Source organism: Cheilinus undulatus, linkage group 12 (assembly GCF_018320785.1).
Source record: "Cheilinus undulatus linkage group 12, ASM1832078v1, whole genome shotgun sequence".
NCBI classification, from domain to species: domain Eukaryota; kingdom Metazoa; phylum Chordata; class Actinopteri; order Labriformes; family Labridae; genus Cheilinus; species Cheilinus undulatus.
In genome coordinates, this window is record NC_054876.1 from 46,904,877 (window position 1) to 46,928,082 (window position 23,206).

General features: G+C 38.9%; 1 protein-coding gene across 1 annotated transcript; it reads left to right on the forward strand.

Annotated features, from left to right (window-relative positions):
• Positions 1-89: 89 nt before the first annotated feature.
• On the forward strand, positions 90-8,254 carry mrpl22 (mitochondrial ribosomal protein L22). Its single transcript, XM_041801376.1, has 7 exons — positions 90-263; positions 350-392; positions 1,940-2,075; positions 4,458-4,523; positions 5,876-5,953; positions 6,163-6,232; positions 7,960-8,254. Exons 1-7 carry the CDS (start codon positions 239-241, stop codon positions 8,166-8,168), a joined length of 627 nt encoding a protein of 208 aa, XP_041657310.1. The 5' UTR covers positions 90-238; the 3' UTR covers positions 8,169-8,254.
• The last annotated feature ends 14,952 nt before the right edge of the window (positions 8,255-23,206 follow it).

The window sequence follows — 23,206 nt, forward strand, 5'->3', positions numbered from 1 at the left end:
CCGGTGCGCACTACGGAATCCGGTTTAGGTCACACTACTTCGAGTTCGCTATCTAAAATACATGTACGGGGTTAACCAACAGATTAGAGACCCACCTAGACAACTTTTTAAAAAGTAATTCTTCAGAAACCAAAAATATGCTTGTAAATTGAGGTTTGACACGTTATAAAATTCGTCTCGCCTTAAAGCTGCAAACAAAACCGCCGTAAATCGAACGTTGGCGTCGCAATACTGCAACATGGCGACTCCAATGACAGGACGTGGTAAGGAAATGAAGAAACAAATTCGTAATTATATGAAATCAAATGTGTTTGTTGGGGATAATTTGGCTGTTCTATTCGCCTTTCAGGTGTCGCTTTTATCAGGAGTATATCTGGAGTATTACACCAACGGTAAGTACCGCCTTTAGTTTCCAGGGCAACGCTACTGTCTCGACAGAAGGACAAACGACTGTTTAGCCAAACATTCATGTCACCGTGTAAAACAGTTAAACGACAAAGTAGCTTTGAGCTTTTATATGTAAGTTTCTGTGTACAGCTAGTTTGATAATACATGTTCATTTTGTGATTTGTTGACAATGTACATCAGTTAACCCTTTCATAATGCTTGCATGCTCAGCTCTACTTTCATAGAAGGGTCTTTATCCTTTAAAACACGTGTTACATAGTATTTAATGTATTTAAGTATTTAATGTATGTAAGTATTTTGACTGTTTCACGTTTAATACATGCATGGAATTTGGCAACAAAAGGCTCGAAAAGTAAGTGGTACTAATGGAAAACAGCTGGAGGAGGATTTTGCAACTAATTTGCAACAGGCCAGTAACATGACTGGGTAGAAAAGAAACACTTTAGAGAGACAGAGTCTCTAAGAAGTAAAGATGGGCAGAGGTTCACCAATCTGTGAAAAACTGCATCTAAAAGTTGTGGTACAATTCTAGAAAAGTGTTCCTAAACATAAAATTGCAAAAACGTTGAATACCCCACCGTCTACAGTCCATAATATCATCAAAAGGTTGAGCTAATCTGTTTAGCAAGGGACAAGGCTGAGGGTCAGTATTGGATGTTCTTGATCTTTGGCCACTCAGATCCTCTATGAAAAACAGACATGATTCTGCACTGGAAATCACAGCATGGGCTAAGAAACACTTCCAGAAATTATTGTCTGTCAGCATAGTTAACTGTGCCAACCACAAATGCAAGTAAAAGCTGCATAGAAGAAGCCATATGTAAACAGGATCCAGAAATGCTGCCGTCTTCCTTTGGGCCAAACCTTGCTTTAAAATGGACTGAGGAAAAATGGAAGTGGTCTGTGTTCAGGTGGATCAAAATTCTTTATGGAAACTACAGACTCTGTGTCCTGTAGACCAATAGGAGAAGGACCATCCAGTTTTTATCCTGGCTCATTTCTAAAGCCTGCATCTCTGATGGTATGGGGTTGCATTAGTGCCTATGGCATGGGCAGCTTACACATCTGGAAAGGAAATATCAGTGCTAGAGAGAGGTTTTACAGCAATATATGCTCCCATCCGGACAACGTCTCTTTCAGGGAAGGCCTTGACTATTTCAGCAAGATGATGCTAAACCGCATACCACATCCATCCATGAACTGCAGAGCCTATCAGTAGACGAGTCCAAGTGCTGAACTGGCCTTCCTGCCTTTTCCCTACTTTTTTGAGTGTTGCTGCCATCAAATTCAAAATGAGCTAATATTTCTCATGAAATAGTATATGTTAGTTTCAACATCTGATATGTTGTTCTATATAGAATATAGGGTTATGAGATTTGATTGCTGTCAAATGTCAAAAAGGGTCAAATTTGACCACAGCAGTATGTAAGAGTGAAAGGCAGTCCTAAAGCTGATTCTACAGCATGTGCTTCCCCATGATAACAGATTGTGTTTATTACTGTGTATTTAAATAATTTGCTTTTCTCTACAGGTTGCAGGTTCTTGGTGGTAGTTCTCAGCTGCTTTCATGTCTACACACAAGCGCTTCACTGGATGCAAAACACTGGGAGAGGAACAACCTGAAGGTTTATCCTCCTCAGTTGGCAGAAGAACCTCGCAGACCTGCGGTGAGTCTGGAAATACAATAAAAAAGAAGGCAAAGCCGTATCAGTTGAATCATGCCATGCTAATGGACTACTTCCCAAAAGACTAAAAGCTGTGATGAAATCGAAATGTGCATCAACAGAGTGTCAGCATTTTTCAACAATTCTTCTCACATTTATATATATATATTCACTGTATCTTAACAGAATGTACATAAAACTGTAAGACCAGGAGCTTGGTTTTCCTGCTTTTGGACTTCTGTAGTTTTCTTTTTGTAGTTCATTTGTTTCAGAGATGTGGGAACCAATTATACATCAGCGAGCTTTGACCCCCCCACCAAGGTATAACCCATCAATGCTGGCCTAAACAAGCCTTTTTCTTACCAAGACACCTTTGTAATAACTATCCTATAGAGCAGTGGTTCTCAGCTGATCCAGCCATAGGGCCCATCACCTACTGTAATGGGAAGTAGGGGCTTAAATGTCTGATTATTATGAAATTAATTCAACAAAAAAATGTGGAAATTTGGACCTTGAAAGGAACACAACCAAAGGCTAAAGAAAGAGACTGGCTAACACTTTGGGAGGACATGCATGCAACATTTCTTTTCACTATGTTTTACCACCTTTTGGTTGTTTGTTTTGAAAGGTGACGACGTTTACAAATTATCATATGAAAAACATATAAAATAAGTGAAAATCTCTAGAAAACAATCAGAATTTACTAGTTTTACTGCAAAAGAAAGTATGTGGATAGATGTCTAGCTATGGCTTCAATATCAGAGATGTTTTTTTTTTTTTTCCTGAAACCAGTTCAAGCCACTGAAAACAGCCTCGTGACCCACTCTTGGGTCCCAACCCACCAATTGAGAACCAGTGCTATTGATGTTTTAGTTATTGTTAAAATCTAACCTCGGTGCAGACAGAGCCCCTGAGGTTTGAACACATCCCCTAAGGGGACCTGAACTAGGACTGAACGATTTGCAAAAATAATCTAATTGTGTTTTTTTTCGCCCAAATATTGTGATTGCAATTCAAGCAATAAATAATTCCATAAATAAGACCATGTGTGTTGAAAACAATTTAATTATTTCAGAAACAATTAATCCATAGTAGCATGAATCTGAATATGGGGGTGCAACAAGTTTCAAAAAAATGCGGAAGTTAGCATTTTAGCAGTTCCAGTTCTCTGGTCTGAAAGTCTGTGGGATTTTTGAATGAGTTTTTGGTTAAATGCTTGAAATAAGGTCTGTGGTGAACACAGCTCAAGAGAGTTTAAAATTTTATCATACAACATAAAATACATCGGAAATGTGCCCCAAATTTGAATTGTTTATCTTTTCACGTCTTAATAAAGGCGGATGCTTAAAGACAGCTAACAAGGACTACAATGTTTGTCGGGTAGACTGTAAGTCATCAATCGGAGCATGGCAACTGAGCCTGCCAGTCATTTGTATCTGTGGGTGGTGACGTAAAATTCATTTGACCTTGTTGTAGTTCAATATAGCATGACCTGACCTTTTTACTTTCGTCAGTTAGATTAATGAACCAGATATAATGCTTATATTATCAATTTATGAAGATTATATTTATGAACAAAATGTGCAAGTTTCATAAACTTTTATTGGACACAGATCTTATTTTCAGCAATAATCCAAAAACCCATTGAAAAATCCCATAGGCTCGACGCTGAGGGAACCCATGCGATGCTAACTTCTGGGTTTGCCTACAAAATTACGTCACGACTGCACCACTCTATAAAGGAGGCGGCTGGGGTGGAGGAGGTGAGGCAGGCTACCAGCTGATCACAGCTGGGGTTGACTGAGCTCACTATTTTTGCTTGTATTGCAAATGTGATGTCATCTGCTTTGTTTAAGGGCATTATCATTTTAAGTCAATTTCAAGTCATTGGTTAAGAAAAACATACATGAAAAACAAAAAGGAGGATTTTCTGAAAAATGACACTTGAATGTTTGCATAATGTGCATAAAATCTGTACCGCTGCAAAAAATTGATTTATCAAACTGATAATTTGACACATTTCAAGTTAAAGAAATATTGCAACTTTTGAGATTGGAAATTGCAGCAAGCCATATCGCAATTTAATCTAATCGCAATTAATCGCCCAGCCCTAGCCCAAACCATTGGTTTGAGATCTGATCCATGACCCCCCCCCCCCCCAATATCAAACTGTGCCTTATAGACATGTGATCTTTAATCCACATTTTACTGTAATAAGAAGTGTAGCATTGCAGGACAACCTTCTCTGGTGTCAGCCAGAGTCGTATTCATTGGTTTCTTTGCAACATTAACTGAGAGTTTTTGGAATTTCATTTATTTTAGGGTAAGCTGAAGTTCACTTTTTTCTCTGAAAATGTCTAATTTAATATTTCTCCTCCTTTTCAGGAAGTCTACCACAGCAGGAGGCAGATTAAATACAGCAAGGACAAGATGTGGTACCTGGCTAAACTGGTGAGGTTTATCAGTACTGTATCTATTATTCCAAAAACATCCAACTGTGAATCCAGTTTATACACTGAATAAGTTATTTGCTCCTGATGTTATGAAATACACAAAGCTTTTACTTGTTGACAGAGGTGTGTGATGAATACCACTGATCGTTTTTGTGCTCTGCATCATTAAATGCATCATATCTGAGCATTAAAAGTAGTCCAATGATACACAATTCCTTGTCTGAAAAATGTCAAATAAAAACCACACTGCAAAAAGTTAAGCAATTGCAAAGTTCGGCCTAAAGGACATGCATCAATACATTTATTCTACTTAGCTTCGTAATAAATACATTCCAGTTGGTTTTTTTTTTTAGATTTAGACTTATTAATCTCTTTCTCTTGTGATAGCAATGCTGGTTCTCCAATGATACTGATCTGAAGAAAATTACTTAAATGGAGAAAGCCAGTTTATTTTCCTGAGATGACAAGACAGATAAATTGAGATCCTGAGAAAACAACCAGAGTTTAGTCAGAATCACAGAAAACAGAGTAAATAATACGCACTGATGTATTTTGCCTCAGGCTTCTGTTCTTTTCTTTGTAAAATAAAAAATGATGTTTTTATCAGCAGGATTTTTGGAATTATTTTGTGTTTTAGGAGAAGTGGATTCTAATGATTTAAAAGAAGGCTTTTCAAGACTTTTTCACTGATTTCCCTGCTCTGCTGTAATCAGTGTTATTCACTTGCAGTAAATTTTTAAATTAATATTTATTAATTTTTTTAATGGTGAGAAATAAGACAGACAAGTGATATTTAAGTGGCACATGAGGGACAGTGAGAGATAAGGGGGGGTTGAAGAAAAAAAATTAAAAATGTATATCTATTAATATATATTCATAATGTTAGAATATAATAGTAAAACAAATATATATAAATAAGATAAAAAAGAATAATAGAAAAAATTGACATAAGAGTGTTATGGTCATCAGTATGGGGGGGTTATATGCAGAGAAAAATAATCATGATAATAATATTAATAATGATAAGAAAAATTAATAATAACATTAAAAAAAACAAAAAAATAATAGATAGGATTGAGCTTTTAAAAAATTGGATGAATTTTGATTAAACTGAACAAAGAAATACACAAAGTACAAATATCCTTCATGAACTCACTTACAGTAACTTACACCATACTTGGATGCTGAGCATGTTTATCTATTTATATTAGATACTATGCTTTTTTCTGGCCATCTATATTTGGGCCATTGAGTGTTTTTGGGTTTTTTTTTTTGATAAATTAAAAGGAAAAGACAATGCCTAGGAATAATTTTAATGTTGTTGTTCTGTCTTTTTATTCTCCTTCACAGATTAAAGGCATGAGTATCGACCAGGCCATCGCACAGCTGGAGTTCAACGACAAGAAAGGAGCCAAAATCATGAGAGAGGTTTGAAGATGCACTTTTTCTCTTTACTAACTGTTGGTTTCTTGTTTAAGAAAATAAGATATTACAGTGCCAAATTAATACAAATCAAATGATTTATTTTCATCACTGAGTTGTTGTGTATCCATTCTTTCTATGCTGTCTTTGTCATCCATCATATTTTGCTTTAAAATCTTGAGCATTGATGTCACAGGTTGTTTTTCTGTTTGCAGGTTCTTCTTGAAGCTCAGGAGATGGCGGTCAAAAATCACCATGTTGAGTACAAATCAAACCTGTATGTCGGTAAGTGGCTGCAGCTCGAGTGCATCTCAGTGTTAAGACAATGGTAACATCAACAGATAAGGAGAGTTTGTTCTATACGATTGTTTAAATTTTATTATTGTGTTGTGCATAAACAATATGCCAGCCCAAATAGGCTCACAAGACACTATTATCTTTACTGAAAGACTAGAAACCAAAAGTAGATGATTAGAAATATAATAGACTAGTTAAACAAACCACCCTGATGCTTCTTCCATGCTTTTGCAACAAAAGAGGCCAACTTATAAATATTCAAAGTAAACAACCATTCCATCCTGTCATCATCATTGCTCCAGAATATTTCAGGATTTTTTTTACACACATTTCAGGGCAACAAAAGATCTCTGTCTTCTTGTTAAATTAGCTTTAACATAAAATTCAGTACTATAATCATGCTTGATTTGAATATATGTCCTCAATTTAGGTTCCTCCAAGACATCATTTAACCATTTATATTCAAATCTAGATAGTAGCTTCTCTCTAATTGTTTTAACGCTGCATGGTAAATTATTTCTATATACATACTGTAACTCAGCTTCACCAAAAACAGCATGAAGCTCTGCAGCCCATGAAGAATTCTTAACTCCAAAGAAAAATGTTCTTATTGATCCTATTATCAGGTATATTAATAAAACGATTCCATAGTCCTATCATGCCACATTTCCTCCTTATTGAAACAGGAATCCAACCAATGTCACCCTCAGCAGCCAGGATAGGAGCAAATGAATACCCAGAAAACAGCGAATAGCTCTGTTTTGTATAGAATCTGAAGCTGTGCTTGGTTTAAATCCCCAAAAACCAGCAGCATAATTACAAATAGGATTAACACAGGCATCATAAAGTTGAGTAGAAGTGGACCATCCCAAATCTTCACAGACCTTCAATGTGTTAACAACAGACCCCAAGGCTCTGCTAGCTGAACCAACTAAAAGTTTGATTCCTGTTTCATAAGTCATAAACTCATCAAGAGGAAATCCTAAATATTTATAGTCTGATGTGTATTCTAACTTCATATTTCCAAATCTCACGCTCCTGCTCCTTGGAATACCCTTTTTTTCTAAAATGAATGGTTTGAGTTTTACTAAACTTTATTTATAGCCACCATTTATAACACCGGTTCTTTAACATGTTTAACACATTCTGCAAGTTTTCCTCTGATTCAGCCAGCAGAGCAATATATAAAGCAATATTTCTATAAATTAGCACGTTTGCAGTTCAACTTCCAAGTCATTGCACAGCCTGGGAGCTGTGGAGCATGCTCAGAATACCTGGCCCAGTTTGGGTCTGATTGAGGTGTACACGCAAGAATAAATCAACCACATTATTTGACTGACTTTCAAAAGTTTGACCTGTACATGTGCATTTCAAAGCCAGATTTTAGGTAGACCAATAAAACAGATTAAAGTTTTCTAACTTCATATAAACACACTTGGGAAGATGCCTAAAGTTTGTGAGAGAGAATGTAATGACTGTCCTTCTTAAAGCTTTAGATTAGTTTTAAGTTGAAGGAGTGCACCGAGTGAGTAATTAATTTGCAGTTGCAGACATTATTAAAGATAAGCCTAAACTCTTCACCATCTCTGCTTTTAACACCGTTTCCCATTAAAAGACACTTCAACAAATTAAATGAGTTAAGCTTTCTTATCTCTCTTATTCTGTTTATCTCCCCCATTTTAATCACTCCGTCCTCTCTTCCTCCACTCCTCCAGCTGAATCGCACTCCGGCAAAGGGAAGTACCTGAAGCGGATCCGTTACCATGGCCGTGGCATGTTCGGCATCATGGACAAAGTTTACTGTCACTACTTTGTTAAACTGGTGGAGGGATCGCCGCCAAAAAAAGAGGAGAGGACAGGCTTCGACCGGGCCAAAGAGTACGTGGAGGACCTCAAGAAAAGAACCATACGACACAGTCTATAGAGAATATTTTACATCTTTTACGGTCTTTCTCTGAGTGTTTGTATCATTGACATTTGTAAATAAACATATGAGTGAATGGGTAAATATTCTTTAGTGTTGCTGCTTTTTTTCTCATTTTAAAATAGTGTTACAGGTCACATATTATGCAAAATAGACTTGTTCAGGCTTTCACAACAAAAATATGTGCCCCTGGCCTGTCCACAATCCCCCCAAGAATCAGAAAAATCCTTCCACCTCTCTTTCTCCACCTTTCAGAAAATGTGTGCTGAAAAAATCTGCTCTCAGATTTCCCCCTCATGATGTCATGAGGGGATTTAGCCCCGCCTCCAGGTTCAGGTCCCCCCACTTAGAAGAAAGCTCTGTCATCCTCTACTCATCCTCCTCTCAGATCAGGAGAGCCACATTCATTTCCTGAGAGGGGCGGAGCCAAACAGCTCATTAAAATTTAAAGCTACAGACACAGAAACAGCTTGTTGAAACTGTTTTTTTAAGACATCAAAAAATTCAATACTGGAGTGTTTTTCTGCAACAAACTTCACAGGCATGTTTTGGGGACCTCTGAGACCAATGTAAACTTGTTTTTAAGGGGTGAAATATGTGTCCTTTAAAGGCTATTAATGCATACAGAGATTAGAAAGCCCACTAACATTTAAGTGCCATCTGAATCAGGTTAGTATTCACTCTTACCCTCAGATTTGAGGGTTGTTTTCAAGTAATCCTCAGCTTACAGAGAGTGTTTTTTTTTAAGGCAGACTTGGGTCTAAATGGGTTCAGTTCTGTAGATCCTATCAGTGAAATGTTGCTGGGTTAAGTGAACAATAGTATATCCCAGGAGTTGCAATATTTCTTTAGGGCAGTGATCATCAACTGGTGGCTCGGGGGCCACATCAGGCCCCTCAAAACCTCACATCTGGCCCCGTAGAACAGTGTTTTGACCCTTAAAACTCATGATTTAAACTGTCTGTCTTATGTATTTGCCTTTTAAAAACATGATTTTGACTTTTAATGCCTTTTGAGCTAATAACTTTGAATTTTTATCACAGATTTTGAGCCTTTAAACTTACCATTTTTACTGTTTTAAATCTCAAAACCATTTATCATCAGTGCTAAGGTTATTTTCCCCCATAATTCATTGCTGGTGAAAATGAGGTTGACAGTTAATGGTTAAATGTTGGCCTTGTTCGGCCCTCAGGTTGGACCCAAATTCAGAATTCGGCCCATGATATGATTGAGTTTGACATCCCTGCCCAAGAACATGTTTAAATGCAGAATCAGTGATGGGGAAAAAAGATGTTGTGGTTTGAAGGGTATCTGTTTTCTTTGCAACTATTAAATCAACCCCGAAACTATCAAAATTCTATTTTTTTTTTATCAGAAATTACCTAATATTTGAACTGTTTTTACAGAAGTCCACCTGTCAGCCATAATTAGTCACTGTGATGATCCAATCCTGATTAAATCTGCAGTTTTCTGTGCCCTCTCTCCACTTTAAGTCCAAATACCTCAGTCGCCCCCTTGAGGCCGGCTGCAGTATAGGTGGTAGGGACTGATCCCACTGTTAATTAATCTAAATTACATAAATTTTAAAGGAATTAAAAATACTAATAAAACAATAATCAATAATAGACAGTTCAAACTGTCTTACTATGTGTTGTGAATTCTAATGCGTTAAAAAAAGTCCACAATGTGCAGTTTCTGTGCAGCTGTGTTGCTCCTGTAGTACCATCTGTTTTTGCCTCAGATAAGTTTTTGATCTATTCCAGTAAAATAATGCGCAATATTTCCAGAACATGACAATTCTCTCCCATAGACAGACAATGAATACTCAAATTCAGACATCTTCTGAGGTCCTAAACAACAGAGCTGGGATTTTATATTCCTCTTAGAAGTTTCTCTGTAGCAGCTTGATTAACAGCACCAGGCTCAAACTACTGTAAACTTGTATATTACTAAACTTCAATCGTGACTTTGACACCCAGCAAGTCGCCTTATGACCTCCTGGACAGAGCGATAAAAAAACATCCCAGTACACCTCAGTGTTTTTGTCCCACACAGCCACAGGAAAATAGAGCCGTAAGTGTGTGTCTGTCACTCTGTCAGCGCCTTGCTGTGATGTCTCTGGTAGTTGTGTTGGTGTGACAGCAGTCACCACAACTCCTCCCCTAAGTACAAAGCTGTCAGCTTCACTGTTCTTCATCCCTTCACTTCGACCACAGCTCTGAGCGAGAGTGGCCCGCAGTCATCCTCAGAGCTGCTTCAGCGACTTTGGAAAAAACACAGGAAACGCTAAGCTGGAAGTGACTGCCGTTGCTGGCAGGCTTTCGGAAAAGAGAAACAACTTTGTGTGCTTGAAATGAGATTTCACAGGGATCTGCAGACTTTTTCTGAACATTTTGTGGATGTGAAATTAAGATAATCTTGTATTAGCTTTATTGAAAAAGAAGCATATAGGCTTTACAAACAGGACTGATGGACTCATATGTGTTGTAATAAAACACAATAGAAGCAGACATGGACAAAAGAATCCTGTCCCCTGGACATTACACCAACAGGACTGTAATGACATTGTATTCACATGCATATGCTTTTATACATAGTTTGGAGACATGTCTCCACTACTCCACAGTCCAATGCTGGTGTGCTTTATACCACTTCATCAGACGCTTGGTATTTGACTTGGTGATGAGAGGCTTGCATGTGGCTGCTCGGCTGCAAAAACCCATCCATGGAGCTCCTACTGAACAGTTTATTTGCTTACATTAATGCCAGTGGAAGTTCAGAACTCTTCAGCTATGGAATCAGCAGAGTTGGTGACTTTACATCTGTGTCTGTAAGGTCCAGTCACTGGTCAAACAGTATACCTGGCTACCATTACATCATGAAGACAAAAGAACACTAAAAGCAAATCAAAGAAAAGGTTACTGAAAGGTTTAAGTCCGGGGATGGGTGGAAGAACATTTTCAACGTACTGAACATCCTCTGGAGTTAAGTTGAATCCATCATCAAGAAATTGAAGGACGTCATTTTCACACCTGATAGTCGGGGGACTCTGTCCGTTTTGGAACGGAGATTGCAACTTTGTTGCACTTTCCTTTGGTCAGGTTCACATTCACACTGACGGACCAAACCGTCTGAACACCTACAACCTCTGCCCATCATGTGCGCTGTCGTCACAAATAAACAGCGACCAAGAAGTAAAGAAGGCGTAGAAGAAGACAAAACCAGGAAATCCACTTCCTTCCAGCGGTTTTTGATTCCACATAAACAATGAAAAAACAGCAAATTTACATTGTCTTTGGGTTTTTGCTTTTGCATTGGGGCATTACAAGCAGCCCGCAAGACGGTGAGCTGTCCAGCTATGGTTCTTTACATGAGACAAATAAATCAGCACCGACTACATGTTGCTATGGTTACCCAGACGCCAAGTGAGGTACGACATGTATTTGAGTGTATTAAATCACATTTAAATCCATATATCATTATGCTTTATACCACTTCACACCTCAAACGTATCGCACCAGCGAGCGGACCGAGACCCCCCTGTTTCAAGCAGATCAGAGTCCGCTTGTTTGGTCCGTATCAGAGTTTGTGTAAGCTTTCACACCACTCCAAATGAACTGAACTACCCGGGAAAACAGACCAGAGTTCGTTTAAAGCGGACCAAACAGCTCTGGTGTGAATGCACCCTAAGGCACATGTGTAAATCTCCCTTGATCAGACTGCCCTCATAAATGGGGCTTTTCCACTACAACTCTTGGCAGCGTTGAGCAAAACCAAGCCATGCTGATTTGCTTTTCCATCACCAGTTTGGCCAAGCCAAGCCGTGCCAAGCTCAAATGGCCCTGCTCATGAGCAGAGCCATAGCAGGCCACGCCGACGTCAAAGCGGTCTCCAGGGTCCAATTTGCCAGGGGGACTTAACCTTTCTGCTACTATGGAGAAATATGTTTTATCCCTGCCTCTGCTCCAGATGACTATAACTCTGTTACAGTGGTGGTCTAATATCAGCAATCACTGTACGACTGAAACGTTTATAACACAGGACCAAAACACCAGATTGATGTTCACATCCTACGATCTGATAGTTGCACATGGTTGGAGTTCTCACACTGACGGACGAGATCAGGAAGGACCAAGCACAGGACTACAACTTTTTCTGCACCTTCTAATAACAAAAGTTTGATCCTTTCCCCTTCTTATTGATAAATAAATTCTACACTTTTTAAAAAGATAGAATGCTGGAGGTGTTGGAAACATTTAACTCATGACAGTCAGCCTTTAATTTATTAACTGGCGCTAGTAAAACATGCAGTTCTCACTGCCAAATCAAAAAACAAAATGATTGTGTTCATTTTCTGCTCTCTACAGATCCATAATTAATCATCAGAAGACTGTTCTTTAACTTATAAGCAGGAAAATTCTCTTCTTTTGATGATAACAGAAATTATTGTCTGTTTATTAATCACGTAAAGAGAGTGAGTGAATATGAAAAGAATATGAAAAATTAGTGCCATTAAGACACCTGTGACTACTCTGAAGAAGCTGGGATGGGAGAGATTCTGCAGACAAGTGTTGGCCCAGTTCTTCACCAGTCAAAGCTTTATGGGAGAGTGGCAAAGAGAAAGACACTGTTGAAGAAAACTCAGATTCAGTCTGGACTACAGTTCACAAGAAGGCATGTGGGAGACTCCATGGTCAAGTGGAAGAAAGTTCTTTGGTCTGATGAGACCAAAAGGGAGCTTTTGGACAGCAGACTCAAAACACATCATCCCCACTGTGAAGCACGGTGGTGGCAGCATCATGCAGTGGGGATGCTTCTCAGCTGCCAACCCTAGTAGGCTTGTAAGGGGGGAAAATTAATTCTGCAAAACACAGAAGGAAAATCTTATTCAGTCTGCATGAGAACTACGGCTTTGGGGAAGATTTATTTTCCAGGAAGACAATGAGCAGAAGCATACAGAAAAAAGCTGCATAGAAATGGTTTAAAGCAGGGGTGTCAAACTCAATCACAGCAGGGGCCCGACTCTGGATTCAGGACTAACCTGAGGGCCTAACAGGTCACTTTTTTAACCATAAACTGTCGACCTTGTTTCACTGGTAATAAAATATGAAAAAAAAAAAAAAAACTTAGCACTGATGATAAACGATTTTGACATTTTAAAAGTAAAAAAGGATAAGTTTAAAGACTCACAGTTTAAGAAAAGTAAATTTATTAGTTCAAAAAGTTCAAAACATTAAATTGAAATGGAAAAATAATGTTTGTTTTAATGGAAAATATATAAGAAAAAAAGTCAAAATCATGAGTTTAAAAGGTCAAAATATGAAATAAAATTTGTTATGAAATGAAAAGTCAAAATATGGTTCAAAATTTAAATATTGAGTCTAAAAGGTCAAACTATGGGATTATGAAGTCAAAGTTTGGAGTTGAAAATATGAGGTAAAATACAAAATAATTGTTTATTTCTTAAATATATCTTAAATATCACTTAAAAATTAGAACTATGAATCTTAAAGCTGAAAATATTATATAAGAAGTCAAAATTATGAGTTGAAATGCTCAAAGTACGAAATTAAAAGTCTAAATCCTAAGTCTGAGTCCTAACTGTGAGATGCTAAATTGAAAATCTGAAATTAAAACACAAATTAATTTCTTTTCCCATATTCCTGACTTCTTATCTAAGTATTTTTACTCCTTACTTTTTCAGATTTTGTGACTTAACGAGGATACCCTAAATCATCAAGGATAAGTTCACATTTTTATACTTGAGGAAATCTGCAGACCTCAGACTGACGGGCCAGTTAGAACAGAAATATGAGATCATCTTGTGGGCCGGATTTAACTGTTCCACAGGTCGGATTTGGACCCCGGGCCTTGAGTTTGACACCTGTGGTTTAACGAAAACAAGGGGAATGTTCTGGAGTGGCCGAGTCAAAGCCCAGACCTCAATCCAACAGAGAATTTGTGGCTGGACTTGACAAGGGCAGACAGAGCTTGAGCAGTTTTACAGAGAAGAATGGAGTAAAATTTCAGTGACAAGATGTACAAGTCTGACTGAGACTGATCCACACAGACTCAGAGCTGTGACTGCAGCCAAAGGTGACTCTACTAAACACTGGCTCGAAGGGGGTGAATATTTATGCAGTCAGTTATTTTATATGACATATTTTTAGATGATTTACATTAATTTGTGATACACTTTGCTTTCATTTTGACATGGAAGAGGTTTTTTTTTGTAATAGCTTTGTGTCTGATAAAGCTAAATTGTATTGACATGCAAGAGGGTGAATACTTTTTATTCTTTACTTTTAACATTATTAGGGGGCACAGTAAACACAGTTTGAGCCTAAAGCTGCACAGCTAAGGTCAACTAACTATAAGCTTTATCAAACAGGGAAGTTTTAAGTGTCCTGGGTCTGCCACCTGGACTCTGACAGGTAGGTGTTTCTTTGAGAGACTGTAGGTACCATGAGGCCTGCAGTCTTGGAGCGTAATGTTCAAGAGGGGTAAAATGTCACAACGAGCTCTTCAGATATGATGGAACTGGACCATAAAGGGCTTTATGAGTAAGAGGATTATGAATAATGTATTATAGAAATGCTTTTTAGCAAGTAAATAAAGCATTTATTTGAAAACAGCAATGTTTTATAATGCTTCAACTCAAAAACACCAATTATAAAGCCTTTACACAAAGTGAAAAGAACAGCACCAGATAATATCAGATCAAAAATTCACAACAATTCCACTGCAAATGTGGGATTTTTTTTGGCACTTTCAAGCACAAATCAGATTTTCTCTCGTATAATATATTCTTTATCTAATAACACGGCTAAGTAAATTGCTTCTTTATTGCGTTTGTTTCTTCACAAGGTGTTTTTAAACCTAAAAACCAACAGAAAGTAATTATGTTCCCTCAAAATGCAGCCTTTCATGTCCTCATGTATTTATTATTTGGATTCTCGTTTGAACTTCTCAGCCTCAGACTCCTCATTATTATCTGTTATTCTGCTAATAAATTGGATTTAAATGGAAATAAAGCATGCGTGGAGGAACAAACAGAGGAGAGATGAAAACACATCCTCTTTGGGATTTTGTATTGTCTAAAGGTCACAGTTTCTGCGTGTTGCCGGGTCTCAAGAGCGTTTGGTCTCCTCTGCTCCTAATTGGCCTTTACTTTCCTGTCGCGGATGTGTGATCTGGCTTATGCATCCGCCTGTCACCACGTCGCTCCAAAGCCCCCGTCAGCCCCGAGCAGCTCTGAGTGTATTTCCGAATAAAATGCCATACTCTGGCCCCAATTTCAGCAGACAGGTGGCCCCAATCTCAGGTTGGAGGACTGCTGGGTCCCTCAGCACAAAGCAGCCGCAACTTCAGAAAGAGCAAAAGGCTTCATCATGTTTTTCTCTCCCCTAGACTTTCACTTGGACTGTTTTTTTATGTGCAATCTCTCTCTAAGCACAAGTCAACATGCAAGAAACATTCAGTGCAACATCTAGACCAGTGTTACTCAACCCTGCTCAACCAAAGAGCCAAACTGTTGAAAAATACTTTTGCAAGAGCCATAATCTAAGTGGTGAAAAGTGGCAAAAACAGCTTGAACTAGCAAAAACAATAAGTTAAAGGAGGCAAAAATGGTCAAAAAGCAACAAAAATGGGTGAAAGGGGCGAAAATGGGGAGAAAAAGTGGAAAAGGATCAGAAAGCAGCAACAATGGGGGAGAAGTGACAAATAAATGATTTACAGGTGGCAAAAAACGGTCCAAGTAGCAAAAACATGGCAACAAAATGAGTAAAAAGTGACTTAAATGAGCAAAAAGCAGTCAAGAGTGGCAAAAATGTGCAAAAAATAGGACACAAGTGGTATTCAGTGGCAACAGGTAGCTTAAATGGGAGAAAAGTGGTGAAAAAGGGCAAAAATGGGATAAAAGTGGCAAAAAGAAGTGGCAAAAACGGGCAAAAAAAGAGGAAACAAGCAGTATTTAATGGCAAAAGGTAGCTTAAATGGGTGAATATGGGGAGAAAAATGTCGGAAAAGGGCTGAAATGAAATAAAAGTTTCAAAAATGGGTAAAAGTTGCAAATAAAAGTCAAAATGGGCAAAAAAGTAGGGAAAAAGTGATATTTAATAGTAAAACATAGCTTAAATGGGTGAAATTGGATAAAAGTGGGAAAAATTGGAAAAAAAACAGTTGGTGAAAAACGCAAACATGTTTCCATTTTCTAAGGTTTTCTGGGGAAATAATATTTAAATTAAGACATAAAACAGCCACATGTGGCTCCAGAGCCACACGTTTAGTATCACTGATCTAGACACCACCTGGCTGCTCTGACAGAAAAAAGTCCAACAGTTTCTTCTAAAAGTACCATCACTATATTCCTCATACTTAGTCTTCTCTTGTAAAATTCATTTCAATGGCTTTGTGGACTCTTTGGCTTGCTTTAAAAATAAAGATCAAAGGTGCTACATAAATAATATTGATTTGATCTGAGTGCCACATGTCAGATTGTTCCACACTTCTGTTGTGCACATGACGAATACAGCCTTGATAGCAGCTGCCTCTTTTATTACCCTGGGACTAATATGAATAATGAAGAGTACTCATGAAGTCAGAGAGCTGAGTGACGATGCATTAATGTGAAGAGTGAACAGAAACAAATAACTCATCTCCATCCCACCTTCCTTCTCTGACTGTAACATGCACATGCAATTATAGAACTTGTGTAATGTCAGCACTAATTAGTCACCGTTGTTCGGACGAGTGCCCCCGCCCTGCAGCTACTTAACAGACAGAGACACACTCTCAGAGGTTTGTACTCTCTCTGGGCTCTCTGTCAAATAACAGCATGTTTCTGTGAGTCCTGGAGTTGAGGTCAAAATAGTGCTGAGTGCAGATGTGTGAGAGGACTGTGCCACTCCAGCTCTTCACTGTACACTGTGATAAGTTTTTATGAAACTACAATAGTTGAAACTCTTAAAGGGTCGTTCTTGCACTTCTGTTTGTGACCAGATTATGACAGGTGATAAAAACCACCAGTAGCCATGGGAGAGAGGCAAATTTGTCCTATTTTCACTATCGAGCCAAACCTGTGTCATGGGCTAGATGGCTGCATTGGGAGTGCTTTTTGGTTTCTATGAGTTCTGGCTGGAGCAGGCAGATTTTATGGACTGCTGTGGGTCCTGGATAGAGATTTATATACTCAAAGCTGTGTAATATAGACTATATTGACATAAGTGTGAGGTCACATCTGTTAATTATTGAACTCAGGTTTTTCAATCAGACCTGTTGCCATGTCTTACTATTATAACTGGCGACGTGTCTGTCTGTCTTTGTCTTTTATGTCTTGTGTATGTGTATTTTATATCCAAAGGAGAATAAACTACTTGATTTAACCTCAGATACAACTAAATCAACCAGCAGGAAAGCATTGAACATGGCACACAAGCAAAGATCCACTGTGCCACACTGGCACATAGACATACACAGAAGCTGCACACCTGCACTCACACAAGCAACATATGTGGTATGGCAGAGGATTTTATGTTAAATTTCAATGTTGGGCTTGGTTTTGGGCTAGTGTTCACCAGCCATTGGGTTACTTGTCCCCCCAGACCTGGCAACCCTGGATAGCGTGCCAAGCCTTCTTGTCCAACATCAGTGTCTGACCTCCTAAACGCTCTACTGAATAAATTCCCTCAAAATCTTGTGGAAAAACCTTCCAAGAAGAGTGGAAGCTGAAGCAACAGGCCCTGATGGCGTAATGGTGAGTCAGCGCAATACTTCTGTATTTTTTTAGTATACACCGCGTTCCAAATTATTATGCAAATGATGTTTTTCTCTGACTTTCCTAAATAGTCGATGCAAATGACAGTATAATTTTCAAGTCATCAACCGTTAAAGCATAATCCCAAAATGCACTGTTCCACATTATTATGCACAACAGAGTTTCAAAATATTTTACATGTAAAGAACTGAAAATGGTCATTTGTTGAATTTGCAGCATTAGGAGGTCATATTTACTGAAATCAAAGCTATTATCAAAAACATCTTAACAGGCAAAGTTCCATGTTAACATAGGAGCCCTTCTTTGATATCTCCTTCACAATTCTTGCATCCATTGAACTTGTGAGTTTTTGGAGAGTTTCTGTTTGAATTTCTTTGCAAGATGTCAGAATACCCTCCCAGAGCTGCTGTTTTGATGTGAACTGCCTCCCACCCTCATAGATCTTTAGCTTGAGGATGCTCCAAAGGTTCTTAGTAGGGTTGAGGTCAGGGGAGGATGGGGGCAACACCATGAGTTTCTCTCCTTTTATGCCCATAGCAGCCAATGACACTGAGGGATTCTTTGCAGCATGAGATGGTGCATTGTCATGCATGAAGATCATTTTGCTATGGAAGGCATGGTTCTTCTTTTTGTACCATGGAAGAAAGTGGTCAGGTAGAACCTCTATATACTTTGCTGAGGTCATTTTCACACCTTCAGGGACCCTAAAGGGTCTACCAGCTCTCTACCCATGATTCCGGCCCAAAACATTTGTTCGTTTGTTTTGCTTTGTTTGTGGAGCGTCTTTGAATGTCCAAAAAAAGCGCTATATAAGTGTGATGTATTATTATTATTATTATTTAAAACATGACTCCGCCCCCTCCTTGCTGATGTCACAGCCTTGTTGGGACATGGTGGCCATCCACCAACCATCCAGGGTTGCACAGCACTCATCAGTAAAAAAGACTGTTTGAAAATGAGTCTTCATGTATTTCTGAGGCCCACTGCAACCGTTTCTGCTTGTGAGCATTGCTAGGGGTGGCTGAATAGTAGGTTTATGCACGACTGCAAGCCTCTGGAGGATCCTACACCTTGAGGTTGGTGGGACTCCAGAGTCACCAGCAGCTTCAAATACCTGTTTGCTGCTTTGTAATGGCATTTAGCAGCTGCTCTCTTAATCTGATGAATTCGTCTGTCAGAAACCTCATTATGCCTTTATCTGCATCTGTGCTCTGAATCAGCCACAAATTTCTTCACAGTACGAAGATCAAGCTTAAGTTTTCCTAAAATATCTAATGTTTTCATACCTTATTCAAGGCATTACACTATTTTCGGCAGCAGAGATCCTTTTTTCTTTCCCATATTGCTGAAACCTGTGACCTGCTTAACAATGTAGAACGTCCTTCTTAAGTAGTTTTCCTTTAATTGAGCTCACCTGGCAAACTAATGATCACAGGTGTCTGAGATTGATTTCTACACAATACCATCCATGAGTTTCATTGAAAAACAAAAAAATGAAAGTTTGTGACACTAAAATCCAATTTGCATTTTAATTTGGAACGAGGTTGTATGAAGAGGCAGGTCTACATGGTACTCTTTGTGAGATTATTTAGAGAAACCCATTGTGAGTGTGCACTTTCTCATCTGTCTCCTCATTGGATGCTGAGTCACTGGTGTAGTGAAACATTTATTTTCCTCCTTTGTGGTTTTCAGGAGAAGTCACATGAATAAATGATCAAAACTGAGAAACTTAGCTTCCACCCAGCTCTGCTGCCCCCCCGATCCCTCCTCGGGGACGTCACGGTGGGCTTCAGAGCTTTGGCTACATGAAGTGAATTATGTATCGTCTCACTCCAAGCGTGAGCTCATTGGGCAACAAGAACATGACAACATGCCACCAGCGCTGGGAATTAACAGGGGGAAAGATTCAAATAGTTGGACTCATTATTCATGACGGGTGAAACTGTGCATTGAAATCACTCTGTACACAAACACAACACAACCATGGCACACAGACACACCTGCATAAAAGAGCAGGAGGCCGTGATGCTTCCTTTCATTTGTTTTTAATGCTGGCTGTCGGTCATCGTGCCGGTCGGCCCAGTGGAGCCGCAGATTGAGAAACAAAAAGAAATCAGAAGCCAGTTGTGTGAGGAGTGCCTCAGGGTCTTATTCATTTCCTTTTAACTTTTCCATTTTTCCCCCTCCCTGTCTCTCTGCGGCGGCGGAGTGCGGAGAGCGACAGCCGCAAAATGTTGTTAGCTCCCAAATGTAATCTCCGGCACAAACACCACAGAGCAGACTGCCCGCTGGCAGGCGAGGGATGCTGTGCCCTTGAGAAACAAATCCAGACACGAAACACTTTGTTAGCTCTCTGGAGAGCCGCCAATAAAGCCACATTCACCTCGTTTTTTTTTACTCTGAAAAAAGCTCACACTCTTCCACTCTCTGACAGGGAGGATTTTTGTAAGAAAAAAGACAAAGTGTGGCAGAAAATAGCCATCCGAGAGCTGTTTTTGGAGTGGTACAATATTTCTGTTGATATGTGTTTGGCTTTTTCAACTTTCCTTGCTCAGACGTTATACCTCAAATAAACTTTATCGACCTTTTCAGCTCTTTTGAAGAGGGAATCTTTCTCAAAAGACCTGAAAAGTGGCTATGAAAGGTTAAATGTCTATTCAAATTACTAAATGACTGTACTAACCATGCGAATACTTCACATTTTCATGTCAACTCCTCCAATTAAGACTGCAAAAAAACCACTTCTCCTCTTCTGATCTTGATGCCCAATCAATTTTCTGCAAACTTTGTAGGATGCAGAGGTAGAAAGTGCATCTTTACTGTGCAACTTTAAACTGACCATCTGCATTAGGCCTTGTGATTCATAAGCTGCAGTCTGTATTGAACCTCCCAAGACAAAAGAGGTTCAAACCATCCTCCTGTGTGATGATCTCTGTTCGTTCAGTGAAGTTCCCAACATGCAGTTTCTGTGCAGCTGTGTCACTCTTTTAAGTACCATCAGTTTTCCCCGTATGGAGTACAAACATCTCCTAGCTACAGTACAGTTGCGCTCTTGCCTTCTGTTTGTGAGCGGTGCCCACAAATCTTTCTCCACCTGTCACCTGTTGTCCTTACTGAGGAGTGTTTCCAGTGAAACTAGCACTCAGCGATAATGGAAACACTGTAAATGCACAGTCATGACCAAATGAGGAAGAAAAGCGGTTAAAAAGTGGCGCTGGTTCTGAGAAGTATAGCGGCTGAAGCTGATTTGCCTGGTGTGGAAGCAATCAGTGTGACAAATAACTTCCCCCTGCAGACCTCTAGCTAAATAAAGGAAGCCATTAGTCTTGCACTGAGCCAAGAGGATAGCTGCGCCTCTTTAACAGCTTTTCCCCCTCGTTTTGTCATAAACATGCTTTTAATGTGGCACTGATACACTCTTAACCAAATGCAACTTGGGGGGTAAACAATGGAGTTACATGCCATTTACAAAACAGCCAGTTCTGATAAACTGCCCTTTCATGCCAGCCACAGAGTTCAAAAGCATGTTTCCTCTAAGTTTTGTGGTTATTTAACCTCCTGAGACCCTGCATGCACATATGAAGGCGTTACATTTTGGTTTTCCTTCAACAAAGCATTTCTGCTAAGTTTTAAAGATAATTTCCATTGAAGTTTTTAATGGATTTGCTTGAAATATTGGGAGAGTTTACTGTTTGGATACTTTGGGGAATTTGCTTAGACTATATCAAGTATTTTCATGGAAATTTAGGGACCGATTTTGAGGGAAATTGCTTACATTTATTTGAAAGAAATGTATTTGTAAATTTTGGGGTAATTGGATTGGGAAATTTTGGGGTTGGGGTTGTCCTTTGACATTTTCAGAAATTTTTATGGAAATTTAAAGGAATTTGTTTGGATGTTTCGTTCATTTTCATGGCTTTTTGATAATTCATCTGGAAATGTTTTGAAATTGACAAAGACATTTGAAGGGAAATTTGCTTTGATATTTGAATTTTCAGGGGAAATTTCTATTGGACTATTTAGCCTTTATGATGAGGATTTCCTGAAGGATTTTAGGACTTTTTAAATGCATTTTAAGGTACTTTCTATAGAAAACTTTAGAAATATGCTTAAGGACTTTTGCAAAAACTTTAGGTATTTTATTTTAAATTTTGGGGAATTTTTCATTTTGGAAATGAAAATGTCGAAGTTATTTCTGTGCAAAAACAAGGCTGATGTTTTTACTCATACTTATCCAAGGTCTGGTCCAGTTAATATATCCTGGCCATACTGTGTGGGATCAGTTTCACGAAATAAGTGCAGGTGCTCCCTCCATATCCAGACACATGTTCTTACCAGCAATACTGAAAGATGCGCTGAAGAGAAGTCGTCAAATAGGAGTCCAGCTTACGCCTCTGGCTGTTAGTCAGCCTCCTGGATTTACAAGAGAACTGTCAGACCGGGAGGACTGAGAGAGACTGACTTTCGTTCACATGCTCAGATACCAGGAGCACCACTCCGCCATGCCCAGTGAACCCATTGCCCCATGAGTAAGTCCAAAATTGCAGTTAATCTCAGCGTCACAGTTACCAAATCAGTGGATTATGCTGCCAAGGTAAGTGACCTGCTCCACAATTTCCACGCTCTCACCATTCACAGACACAATGGCAGTATCAGGATCAGCAAGGTTAGGGTCCTCACAAGGACATCTAGAGTCTCCTGATGACAGCATCATCAGCTAAGTCCCCAACCTCCTTTTCCCTATTTTCCATGTCCATACTAAACTGAATTTTTCCACTTTGAACATTTTTCCTCCTTGTGTTTAAACTGAAAAAACCCTGTTTTCAGGGTTTTAATCCTTAAGGTTTTCTGCTCTACTTTGTTGTAAAATACTGCCCAGGAACACAGAGGTGTAATTCTGCAGCTCCCTTGGGTGCTGAGCAGCACAAACTGATGTCCCATGAGGGATGAAGCAAGCAGAAAGTATGCCAAAGTATGACCACCAGGTACACAAACTTAAATAGAGACGGGAGAGAAGAAACTAGATGACTGATGAGTGACTGAATCATTCTTTTTTATTAACACAATCTGGATCCAAGTCTGATACAAAGATTGAAAAAGATTTAAATGATTAATGCATAACTTCTGTGTGATTTCTTTAAGTGCTTATACTATCAATGGTTATAGTAAAGGTATCCATGATCAAACTGCATTGTGTTGCTGCTTTGAGCTCCACTAGATGTCACTGTTGCCCCACATCTAAGTCTCCAGCCCCACTGCA

Excerpts from the sequence above, each read along its gene's own strand:
- mrpl22 (XM_041801376.1), top strand. The coding sequence starts at position 239 with ATGGCGACTCCAATGACAGGACGTG. Across the intron at positions 264-349 it reads GACTCCAATGACAGGACGTG|GTGTCGCTTTTATCAGGAGT; the intron begins GTAAGGAAATGA and ends TTCGCCTTTCAG. Across the intron at positions 4,524-5,875 it reads TGTGGTACCTGGCTAAACTG|ATTAAAGGCATGAGTATCGA; the intron begins GTGAGGTTTATC and ends TCTCCTTCACAG.